The sequence below is a fragment of the Drosophila virilis genome, unplaced genomic scaffold (genome assembly GCF_030788295.1).
Source record: "Drosophila virilis strain 15010-1051.87 unplaced genomic scaffold, Dvir_AGI_RSII-ME tig00001568, whole genome shotgun sequence".
In the NCBI taxonomy this organism is placed as follows: Eukaryota; Metazoa; Arthropoda; class Insecta; order Diptera; family Drosophilidae; genus Drosophila; species Drosophila virilis.
In genome coordinates, this window is record NW_027212845.1 from 272325 (window position 1) to 284021 (window position 11697).

Consider the following 11697-nt stretch of genomic DNA (forward strand, 5'->3'; position numbering starts at 1 on the left):
ACGTTCCCGCCGTGCTGCTTCCGTAGCCATTAGAAGTCTGCCTCTGCAGCTCTATGCGCCACCTCTTGGGTTCTCCAGGCTGTCGATTCGGGCCGGACATTACTCCCCTTTTCCTGACCTTTTTCGTCGAAGGCCGAGCAGGTACTCCCTTCTCATGACTTGGGAGCCCTGCCTTTGGCTACATCTGTAACCGAGCAGGTGCCCCCATCATAACTTGGGAGGCCTTCCTCCGGCTCCCTCTATAGCCGAGCAGGTGCTCCCATTCTTTGCCTTAAGAGGCCTTCCTCCGGCTCCCTCTGTAGCCGAGCAGGTGCTCCCTTTCCATGCCTTGGGAGGCCTTCCTCCGGCTCCCTCTGTAGCCGAGCAGGTGCTCCCTTTTCATGCCTTGGGCGGCCTTCCTCCGACTCCACTCTCGTTCCTGGCCTCACGCTCGGTGTCGTCGCTGCTTCTAGGACCAGTTCCGCCTCGCCGCAGCGTATTGTGGTATTCATCGCCCCCAAAAAATCCATACCCAGGATTACATGGTCCAGCATTGAGGGCATTATGAGCATCGTCATGCTAATCGTTTTTCCCCCTAAGCTGGCGTCTACTCTGAAAGCCTTTTCTACCTCTAGGGTGGATCCATCTGCCAGGCGGATACGTGCCTGTATTTCCTCCGCTCTTCCCCGGATCGTCCATTTGCGTACGCAGTCCTCACTCATGAAGCTACGAGTGGCTTCGGTATCGATCGTGGCGGGCATCGTTCGTCCGCCAATCTCTACCGTAGCGACGATCCGGCCACCGTCCACCTTCAGTGGGTGTCCTATTGCTGCGTTCCGTGTGTATTGGCGCCGACCCGATCCTGGTCCGGACGACGCCGTTGCCCGTTTTCCGTCTCCGCGCGGCGGCAACACTCCCGACTACTTCGGCCCCGGCTTCCACATACCCAACAAAATAAGACAGGGGCGTTGGGACATTCCCTGGCAAAATGCCCCTCCTGTGCGCACCTACGACACGCCCGTCGCGGATCATATCCGTTCCCGGCCTCTTGGCACATCATCTGATGGGCCACCTCTGCGTGAGTTGCAGCGTTGGACAACTGGTGCTGCCTCAACAGGACCATCGAGTCCAACGATGGCCGCCACTCTTGTCTCCGCAAGTTGTAATGCTTGCCCTGGTCCTTTGATGCGTGCTGGAGGTTGCTGTGGACGATATCAAAAATTTCTTTTAGCCTATCCGCCTTTGTCCTAGGGTCGAGCGCACTAGTTGCGGACCCCGGAGTTACCTGATCGTACAGAGCTGCGGGTAACCGAGGTTCCCTGCCCTGCATCAGGAAAGCGGGACTAAAGCCCGTTGAATCTGCCACGCTCGTGTTGACCGCCAGCGAGATCTCGGGCAAGAGTTCATCCCATGAACTCTGGTGGCCCTCAATAAATTGCGCTATCATGGTCTTTACAGTCCGGTTAGTCCTCTCAGTGGGATTCTCTTGCGGACAGTACGGGGCGGTATACTGGATCTCTACACCCAGGGACCCCAAAAATGACTTGAAGCTCCGACCCGTTAATTTTACCCCGTTGTCGCACACAAACTTTCTAGGTACCCCGAACCTACTTAGAATCCTCTCTCGAAACGCAGTTTGCGGGTGTGCTGCCGTGGCTCTTCTGAGAGGGACCAACTCCACCCATTTCGAGAAAGCGTCATGGAACACCAATATCATCGTGTTTCCATGTTTCGACCGAGGAAGGGGTCCGAAGAAGTCCGCGCAAAGTACCGCCATCGGCTGCCTGCCTCGTCAGCATGCGACCAACCGGTTTGAGTTGCTCACTCTTGAATTTTTGGCAGTCTTCGCAACATTTCACGTATCTGGCGGCATCGCGGAACATACCCGGCCAGTAGTACCGCTGGGCTAACCTTGCCACCGTTTTTCTGACACCTTGATGTCCGGCCGTGGGAGCATCATGACATTCCCGCAGTACCCTCTGGCGTTGACCACTGTCTACGCATAGTTTCCAAGGGATGTAGTCCTCATCGTCTATCCGGTGACCCAAATGCCTATATAGCTGTCCTTTTTCCTTGTTTTCCTGTAATCCGGGAACTTGGCTGGCTCTTCGGCGATTCTAACACGCATCCTCGCGACCCATTTGCAGGGGGCCTCGGCCACCACTGCTTGTTGACAGGTCTCTAGAGGATGCCCCGACAGGGCATGGGCCACGACGATGAGCTTCCCTCGACGATAATGAACGTCAAATTGGAATTGCTGCAGTTCCAATGCCCATCGCGCAATCCTTCCTGACGGGCTCTCGATCGAATTCAGCCACTTGAGCGCTAGATGGTCCGTTATTACGTCGAATCGGTACCCTTCTAGGTAGCAACGCAACTTCCGGATCGACCACACGATTGCCAGGCACTCTTTCTCAGTGGCGGAATAGTTTACCTCGGCCTTCAGCAACTTTCGGCTCGCGTATGCTATCACCCGCTCTTGTCCATCGATCGTCTGCGTCAGCACTGCACCGAGGCCATACTCACTCGCGTCAGTCTGCAAGACGAACTTGGCGGAAAAGTCGGGGCAAGCCAACACAGGGGCAGTCGTCAAGCTCGCCTTCAATTGACGCAATGCCTCCTCCTGTTCTTGCTCCCATGCCCATTTCTGCCCCTTCTTTAAGAGCGCTGAGGGTCGCGAAATTGAAGCTGCATTTTTTTCTATTTAACCGGAGATTGCCCGCCCTTAGCCGGCGGAATACCTCCCTCAAATTCTCTACATGCTGTGTTTTCGTCGCTCCTATTACCACGATGTCGTCTAGGTAAGCGAACGCATGAGGCTCCATCTGCGGCCCTATTACCATATCCAAAGCGCGCTGGAATGTCGCACACGCCGAGTGTAAGCCGAATGGCATCACCCGCCATTGGAAAAGACCTCTTCCAGGGACTGTGAACGCCGTACACTCCCGGCTATCGGCTGCCATCGGTATCTGCCAGTACCCGTGCTTCAAATCCAGAGTGGAGATGAACCGGGCGTGGCGCAACTGCTCCAGGATGTGGTTAATACGAGGCACCGGATAAGCGTCCGGAATGGAATGCGCGTTGAGTTGTCGGTAGTCAATGCACATACGCCACTCGCCAGTCTTCTTCTTGACCAAGACGATCGGCATTTGCCCGGATCAACTCATCCACTTGCTCGTCGATCACGCTCTGCATGGCCGGATTCTTGGGGTAGTACCTTTGTTTCAACGGCTTGTCATCCTTCAGCCGGATTCGGTGCTCCGCGATGTGCGAGATTCCCTGCAGCCCCTCGAAGAGAGCCAGCTCTGACTCCAGGAACTCCCTCAGTTCTGGGTCCAGACCCGCTGGCCAATCCGCCTCTTCGATGCCGTTATCGCCCCATCCTGGGACCATTTCGATTCCAGATAGAACTCCGTGGCCGCTCGATTCTGGCGGTCGCTCCTGGCCTTCTATGTCCGTGTGGATTCTGGTCATCGCTCCTACTCCGTCCTTTCTCTTGCACGTTCCCGCCGTGCCGCTTCCGTAGCCATTAGAAGTCTGCCTCTGCAGCTCTATGCGCCACCTCTTGGGTTCTCCAGGCTGTCGATTCGGGCCGGACTTTACTCCCCTTTTCCTGACCTTTTTCGTCGAAGGCCGAGCAGGTACTCCCTTCTCATGACTTGGGAGCCCTGCCTTTGGCTACATCTGTAACCGAGCAGGTGCCCCCATCATAACTTGGGAGGCCTTCCTCCGGCTCCCTCTATAGCCGAGCAGGTGCTCCCATTCCATGCCTTGAGAGGCCTTCCTCCGGCTCCCTCTGTAGCCGAGCAGGTGCTCCCTTTCCATGCCTTGGGAGGCCTTCCTCCGGCTCCCTCTGTAGCCGAGCAAGTGCTCCCTTTTCATGCCTTGGGCGGCCTTCCTCCGACTCCTCGCTCGTTCCTGGCCTCACGCCCGGTGTCGTCGCTACTTCTAGGACCAGTTCCGCCTCTCCGCAGCGTATTGTGGCATTCATCGCCCCCAAAAAATCCATACCCAGGATAACATGGTCCAGCATTGAGGGCATGATGAGCGTCGTCATGCTAATCGTGATCGTCCATTTGCGTACGCAGTCCTCACTCATGAAGCTACGAGTGGCTCCGGTATCGATCGTGGCGGGCATCGTTCGTCCGCCAATCTCTACCGTAGCGACGATCCGGCCACCGTCCACCTTCAGTGGGTGTCCTATTGCTGCGTTTCGTGTGTATTGGCGCCGACCCGATCCTGGTCAGGACGACGCCGTTGCCCGTTTTCCGTCTCCGCGCGGCGGCAACACTCCCGACTACTTCGGCCCCGGCTTCCACATACCCAACAAAATAAGACAGGGGCGTTGGGACATTCCCTGGCAAAATGCCCCTCCTGTGCGCACCTACGACACGCCCGTCGCGGATCATATCCGTTCCCGGCCTCTTGGCACATCATCTGATAGGCCACCTCTGCGTGAGTTGCAGCGGGTGGGGTGGAGACCCTGTTGTCCACAACGGTCGTCCCGGATCCGCTGGGAGCAGACCAGATTGAGATGTCCCGAGGACTGTGCCGTCCTCGCTCACTCTGCACTATTTGAACTAGAGACACCCTGGCCCAAGGGTTGGCTGCCTGAGTACTCCGCCCTCTGCCTCACGACGGTCTCGTATTCTACGGCCAGTTGAGTTAGCTGGGATAGGGTAGAAAAGTCTTGCCGTCGCACATAGAGCCTGTATTCCGGAGCGGCGTTCTCGTAGATCCGATGCAGCTCTTGTGCCGGCTCGTGTCTAGCGTGGTGCATAAGAGCCCTCAGCTCTATCAAATATTCCTTGAACGCTTCACCTACGCGCTGCCTCCGGGATCGGATCTCGTCCTCAAGCCTCTCGAAGTAACGAGGGGCATGAAAAACTTCAAGAAATCCCTCCTAAACACGGCCCACAGCACATCCCTTAGCCCACTGCTCAGAAACCAACGAGCAGCCCTATCGCAGAATACCTCGTTCATTGCCCTGGGCATACGGTCGAGGGCTATACCATAGGTGATAGCGCGCTCCTCGAGGTCCTCTAAGAACCCAAGGGGGTCGGAGCGTCCATCGTACCTCATACCCCACTTCCGAACTTGCTCCGAGACTTTAGGAAGTGGCCTCGCCTCCGATGTATGGTGCGGCCTAGTGTAGCAGGGACCACCACCCGGTTCAACAGGGGACCTCCCCACCTCTGCGTTGACCGCAGTTGCTCGGCGGTCTTCATTTCCACCGAGAGCAGGAACTGCCTCCACGCCCGAGACGGTCAAACTCGGGGTGGGCGCCTGCAAAAGCCCGTACAGCTGGGATCTTCTGAGGTTCCGACTTTTGCCGTGGCCGTCCACCAAAGTCGGCTGGGACGCCCCAAGATGGCGGCTCAAGAGTTTTAGCATACTGGGATTCCACCTCGGCGAGCCAAGCCCAAATCCCAGTCGAATGACCGCCCTCCTGCACGTAGGTGGACAGCTGCTTACGTAGCTCCTCCACGCGCCCCTCCTTTTCCAGCCCGAACTCCTGGGCGATCGCCACTAACTCCTCTTTGCGTCGCTGGTGAATCCAGCGGACGCCTACCCCCGGGTTTTGGCACTCACCTGCCTCCATACTTTATTGTATACTTCCTTGCTAGTCGACGTCGCTGTTTCCCTCTCTTCCCGTTCTAGGGGTTCCGTCGGTCCCTTTACTATTTCCCTCACCTTTTCTTGGTGTTGGTGTATTTTCACTTTTACGCGGATCTTGCTCAGCCTCTTTGGTTCCTTTTAGTTTCTTTCTTAATTTTTTTTTTTTTTTCTTTTTGTCTTTATATCTTTCACCAAGCAAAAATACAAAACAATATTCCACAAAACTATTTACCACCTTTTTTTAAAAAAAAAAAAAAACTCAAAAGGTATTTCAAAATTTTCTTTTCTCACTTTACCGCTTTTAGTCTGTTCCTTATGTGGTCGCTGCCTTTATCTTTATTGTGAGCCTCGGTTTATTTTAATTTTATTTTTATCCACTCATTTTTATTTAGTTTTGTTTAATTAATTTTATTTATAAAAGAAAATTTTATTATTATTCACTAATTTTTATTTATTTTTGTTTAATTACTTTTATTTATAAAAGAAAATTTTATTATTATCCGCTTATTTTTATTTATTTTTGTTTCATTAATTTTATTTATAAAAGAAAATTTTATTATAATCCACTTATTTTTATTTGGCACTTGTTTCGCTCTTATTGTACCCTTTGTTCACATTCACTTGAAGGTGACCACAACCGCTGCCGCGGCGCCTTAACGGTCCTTCGACGCCGACGTCGACTGCGCCGCGCGTTTGGGCACCCGTGTGCGAGCGTGGTCTCGACGTCGCCCGGCTGGCGCGCGCGCTGTACTCTCACGACCGACCGTTATGTTATCGTCTCTTTGTCTTACTTGCCGGCTTGCTGCTAGCATTTTTGTCACTCACCAGCTGCACGTGTTCATTTTCTGGGTATGCCTAACATAAGGTATAGGAACGTTCTCTGGGGTATACCGGACTACTTAATACCCTATTTTCATATTTCGCACATACATGACCTTCTCAATTTCTTGCTCTCTGCTAGGTTACCTTCCCTCTAGGGTATACCCGACTAGGAATACCCTATATATTTATATTTTTTTTTTTGGAAAATACCTATTCGGGCATGCTTGCGGGCTTTAATCCGCCGACATGCCACACCCCTAAACGTCTCTTTGTCCCTGCTCGGGCGCCACTTGTAAGGAAGCTTCTGGCCGGGGTATAAATCTCAGTCTTACCAGGTCTAGCGAGTTACAAGATATTTATAATTTCGCTGGGAGAGAGGGCTTAAAGGGAGGGGGGGGGGTGAGTATCCTGACCAAACCAAACCCAGATCTACCTCTACACACCTATACCATTGGGCCGTGGCCTCGTACCATCTATGCTAGCGGGCCGTGGCCTCGCACCAACTCCACTACCTAAACACCCTATCTCTCTGCCGGGCCGTGGCCTCGTACCACTATGCTAGCGGGCCGTGGCCTCGCACCAACTACACTAGCGGGACGTGGCCTCGCACCAACTCCACTACCTAAACACCAACCGGCAATGCCCACCCCGGAGCCACAATCTCGTATCGCATGCCCCTCGTTCGAGGTTAGGTCGAACACCAGTTAGTTCCGATGTTAAGGTAAGCAGGGTTACCAGGAAACAGGAAACAATCCAATACTTTCTAGATAATTACAACGTTGGCACTTTATTCACTATTATTCATTCCGACCTTATCGTAAATCCTAAGCTAAACCCTGCCGCACTGTTTTCTGGAGCCCTAGCGCTCCACTATACCATCTATGATTTCGTTTATCTCGCGCAGCACTTCTACTCACCCTTAACGTTCAATCACAAGTGCCGGCACGCTTGTCGGCAAGCCATGCGCTCGCTTCGGCTGCTCAACTTCGCCACGAGCTTTCGCAACTTCGCCTCGGAGCTTTCGCTCTTCGCCGCCGAATTGAAGTTGCGCACTCAAAGACGGTGTTGAGCAACCGATCGACAACGCACGGTTGCAGCGGCGGCCGGCGGTTAAATTCAAACTCACTATTTAAATCAATTATAATATTCGCGGCTCCTTGCCTCTTTGCTACTAATCGAACTGCTTATATTACTGGTGGCTCCTTGCCTCTTATTTCACTAAGATCTTAACCTAATATAATTAATACTTATAACTAAAGAAAATTAATACGTTGTCCCCCCAGCGGCTCCTTGCCGTAATTTGGCCAATGGGATGACGGCTCCTTGCCGTGAAAACTGTGGGGTGGCTGGTCTCATTAGCCGCCTCACATCATACAAAAACTTAATTTTCGACCGATCGTTCCTATGGCAGATTTATGATATAGTGGTCCGATCTAGCTGGTTCACATATGGTTCACATATGTGCTGCGTGCAACAGAAAGAGGGAGTTCTGCAAAGTTTCATTAAGATAGCTTTAAAACTGAGGGACTAGTTCGCATAGAAACAGACAGACGGACAGACGGACATGGCTATATCGACTCGGCTGTTGATGCTGATTAAGAATATATATACTTTATGGGGTCGGAGATGTCTCCTTCTATGCGTTACTCATTTCACGACAAAATTATAATACCCTCTGCAAGGGTGTAATAATCTTAATTTGCTATATTAATAAAGGTAATACAATAAATAGGAAAAAAGAAAGTAAGAAGATTGATAATAAAGTAAAGCAATGTAAGTTAGATAAAGAGTGTTAAGTAGATAGGACAAAGAGAAAAGTGATGGGAAATCACCGACCCGGTGGGGGAAAATTTTTCAGCCTGTCCGGCAAGCTATGCCCCTGCTCATAGCTGGGAATGGTCAGCGACTTCCCGAAGGTATCCTGAAAGCAACCATTTTATTAGGGGTAGAGACAGTTCCTCACGCTCGGTGTCGTCGCTGCTTCTAGGACCAGTTCCGCCTCTCCGCAGCGTATTGTGGTATTCATCGCCCCCAAAAAATCCATACCCAGGATTACATGGTCCAGCATTGAGGGCATGATGAGCATCGTCATGCTAATCGTTTTTCCCCCTAAGCTGGCGTCTACTCTAAAAGCCTTTTCTACCTCAGGGGTGGACCCATCTGCCAGGCGGATACGTGCCTGTATTTCCTCCGCTCTTCCCCGGATCGTCCATTTGCGTACGCAGTCCTCACTCATGAAGCTACGAGTGGCTCCGGTATCGATCGTGGCGGGCATCGTTCGTCCGCCAATCTCTACCGTAGCGACGATCCGGCCACCGTCCACCTTCAGTGGGTGTCCTATTGCTGCGTTCTGTGTGTATTGGCGCCGACCCGATCCTGGTCCGGACGAGGCCGTTGCCCGTTTTCCGTCTCCGCGCGGCGGCAACACTCCCGACTACTTCGGCCCCGGCTTCCACATACCCAACAAAATAAGACAGGAGCGTTGGGACATTCCCTGGCAAAATGCCCCTCCTGTGCGCACCTACGACACGCCCGTCGCGGATCATATCCGTTCCCGGCCTCTTGGCACATCATCTGATGGGCCACCTCTGCGTGAGTTGCAGCGGGTGGGGTGGAGACCCTGTTGTCCACAACGGTCGTCCCGGATCCGCTGGGAGCAGACCGGAACGGATTGAGATGTCCCGAGGACTGTGCCGTCCTCGCTCACTCTGCACTATTTGAACTAGAGACACCCTGACCCAAGGGTTGGCTGCCTGAGTATTCCGCCCTCTGCCTCACGACGGTCTCGTATTCTACGGCCAGTTGAGTTAGCTGGGATAGGGTAGAAAAGTCTTGCCGTCGCACATAGAGCCTGAATTCCGGAGCGGCGTTCTCGTAGATCCAATGCAGCTCTTGTGCCGGCTCGTATCTAGCGTGGTGCATAAGAGCCCTCAGCTCTATCAAATATTCCTTGAACGCTTCACCTACGCGCTGCCTCCGGGATCGGATCTCGTCCTCAAGCCTCTCGAAGTAACGAGGGGGCATGAAAAACTTCAAGAAATCCCTCCTAAACACGGCCCACGGCACATCCCTTAGCCCACTTCTCAGAAACCAACGAGCAGCCCTATCGCAGAATACCTCGCTCATTGCCCTGGGCATACGGTCGAGGGCTATACCATAGGTGATAGCGCGCTCCTCGAGGTCCTCGAAGAACCCAAGGGGGTCGGAGCGTCCATCGTACCTCATACCCCACTTCCGAACTTGCTCCGAGACATTAGGAAGTGGCCTCGCCTCCGATGTATGGTGCGGCCTAGTGTAGCAGGGACCACCACCCGGTTCAACAGGGGACCTCCCCACCTCTGCGTTGACCGCAGTTGCTCGGCGGTCTTCATTTCCACCGAGAGCAGGAACTGCCTCCACGCCCGAGACGGTCAAACTCGGGGTGGGCGCCTGCAAAAGCCCGTACAGCTGGGAGCTTCTGAGGTTCCGACTTTTGCCGTGGCCGTCCACCAAAGTCGGGTGGGACGCCCCAAGATGGCGGCTCAAGAGTTTTAGCATACTGGGATTCCACCTCGGCGAGCCAAGCCCAAATCCCAGTCGAATGACCGCCCTCCTGCACGTAGGTGGACAGCTGCTTACGTAGCTCCTCCACGCGCCCCTCCTTTTCCAGCCCGAACTCCTGGGCGATCGCCACTAACTCCTCTTTGCGTCGCTGGTGAATCCAGCGGACGCCTACCCCCGGGTTTTGGCACTCACCTGCCTCCATACTTTATTGTATACTTCCTTGCTAGTCGACGTCGCTGTTTCCCTCTCTTCCCGTTCTAGGGGTTCCGTCGGTCCCTTTACTATTTCCCTCACCTTTTCTTGGTGTTGGTGTATTTTCACTTTTACGCGGATCTTGCTCAGCCACTTTGGTTCCTTTTAGTTTCTTTCTTAATTTTTTTTTTTTCTTTTTGTCTTTATATCTTTCACCAAGCAAAAATACAAAACAATATTCCACAAAACTATTTACCACCTTTTTTTAAAAAAAAAAAAAAAACTCAAAAGGTATTTCAAAATTTTCTTTTCTCACTTTACCGCTTTTAGTCTGTTCCTTATGTGGTCGCTGCCTTTATCTTTATTGTGAGCCTCGGTTTATTTTAATTTTATTTTTATCCACTCATTTTTATTTATTTTTGTTTAAATAATTTTATTTATAAAAGAAAATTTTATTATTATTCACTAATTTTTATTTATTTTTGTTTAATTAATTTTATTTATAAAAGAAAATTTTATTATTATCCGCTTATTTTTATTTATTTTTGTTTAATTAATTTTATTTATAAAAGAAAATTTTATTATTATCCACTTATTTTTATTTGGCACTTGTTTCGCTCTTATTGTTCCCTTTGTTCACATTCACTTGAAGGCCGATTTTATTAGGGGTAGAGACAGTTCCTCACGCCCGGTGTCGTCGCTGCTTCTAGGACCAGTTCCGCCTCTCCGCAGCGTATTGTGGTATTCATCGCCCCCAAAAAATCCATACCCAGGATTACATGGTCCAGCATTGAGGGCATGATGAGCATCGTCATGCTAATCGTTTTTCCCCCTAAGCTGGCGTCTACTCTAAAAGCCTTTTCTACCTCAGGGGTGGACCCATCTGCCAGGCGGATACGTGCCTGTATTTCCTCCGCTCTTCCCCGGATCGTCCATTTGCGTACGCAGTCCTCACTCATGAAGCTACGAGTGGCTCCGGTATCGATCGTGGCGGGCATCGTTCGTCCGCCAATCTCTACCGTAGCGACGATCCGGCCACCGTCCACCTTCAGTGGGTGTCCTATTGCTGCGTTCCGTGTGTATTGGCGGCGACCCGATCCTGGTCTGGACGAGGCCGTTGCCCGTTTTCCGTCTCCGCGCGGCGGCAACACTCCCGACTTCTTCGGCCCCGGCATCCACATACCCAACAAAATAAGACAGGAGCGTTGGGACATTCCCTGGCAAAATGCCCCTCCTGTGCGCACCTACGACACGCCCGTCGCGGATCATATCCGTTCCCGGCCTCTTGGCACATCATCTGATGGGCTACCTCTGCGTGAGTTGCAGCGGGTGGGGTGGAGACCCTGTTGTCCACAACGGTCGTCCCGGATCCGATGGGAGCAGACCGGAACGGATTGAGATGTCCCGAGGACTGTGCCGTCCTCGCTCACTCTGCACTATTTGAACTAGAGACACCCTGACCCAAGGGTTGGCTGCCTGAGTACTCCGCCCTCTGCCTCACGACGGTCTCGTATTCTACGGCCAGTTGAGTTAGCTGGGATA

General features: G+C 52.4%; 1 protein-coding gene across 1 annotated transcript; it reads right to left on the bottom strand.

Annotated features, from left to right (window-relative positions):
• Positions 1-10817: 10817 nt before the first annotated feature.
• On the bottom strand, positions 10818-11330 carry LOC138911558 (uncharacterized). Its single transcript, XM_070210915.1, has one exon. It carries the CDS (start codon positions 11328-11330, stop codon positions 10818-10820), a length of 513 nt encoding a protein of 170 aa, XP_070067016.1.
• Between the last annotated feature and the right edge of the window lie 367 nt (positions 11331-11697).

What these genes read in the sequence shown, in the direction of transcription:
- LOC138911558 (XM_070210915.1), bottom strand. Translation starts at nt 11,330, where the DNA reads ATGCCGGGGCCGAAGAAGTCGGGAGTGTTGCCGCCGCGCGGAGACGGA.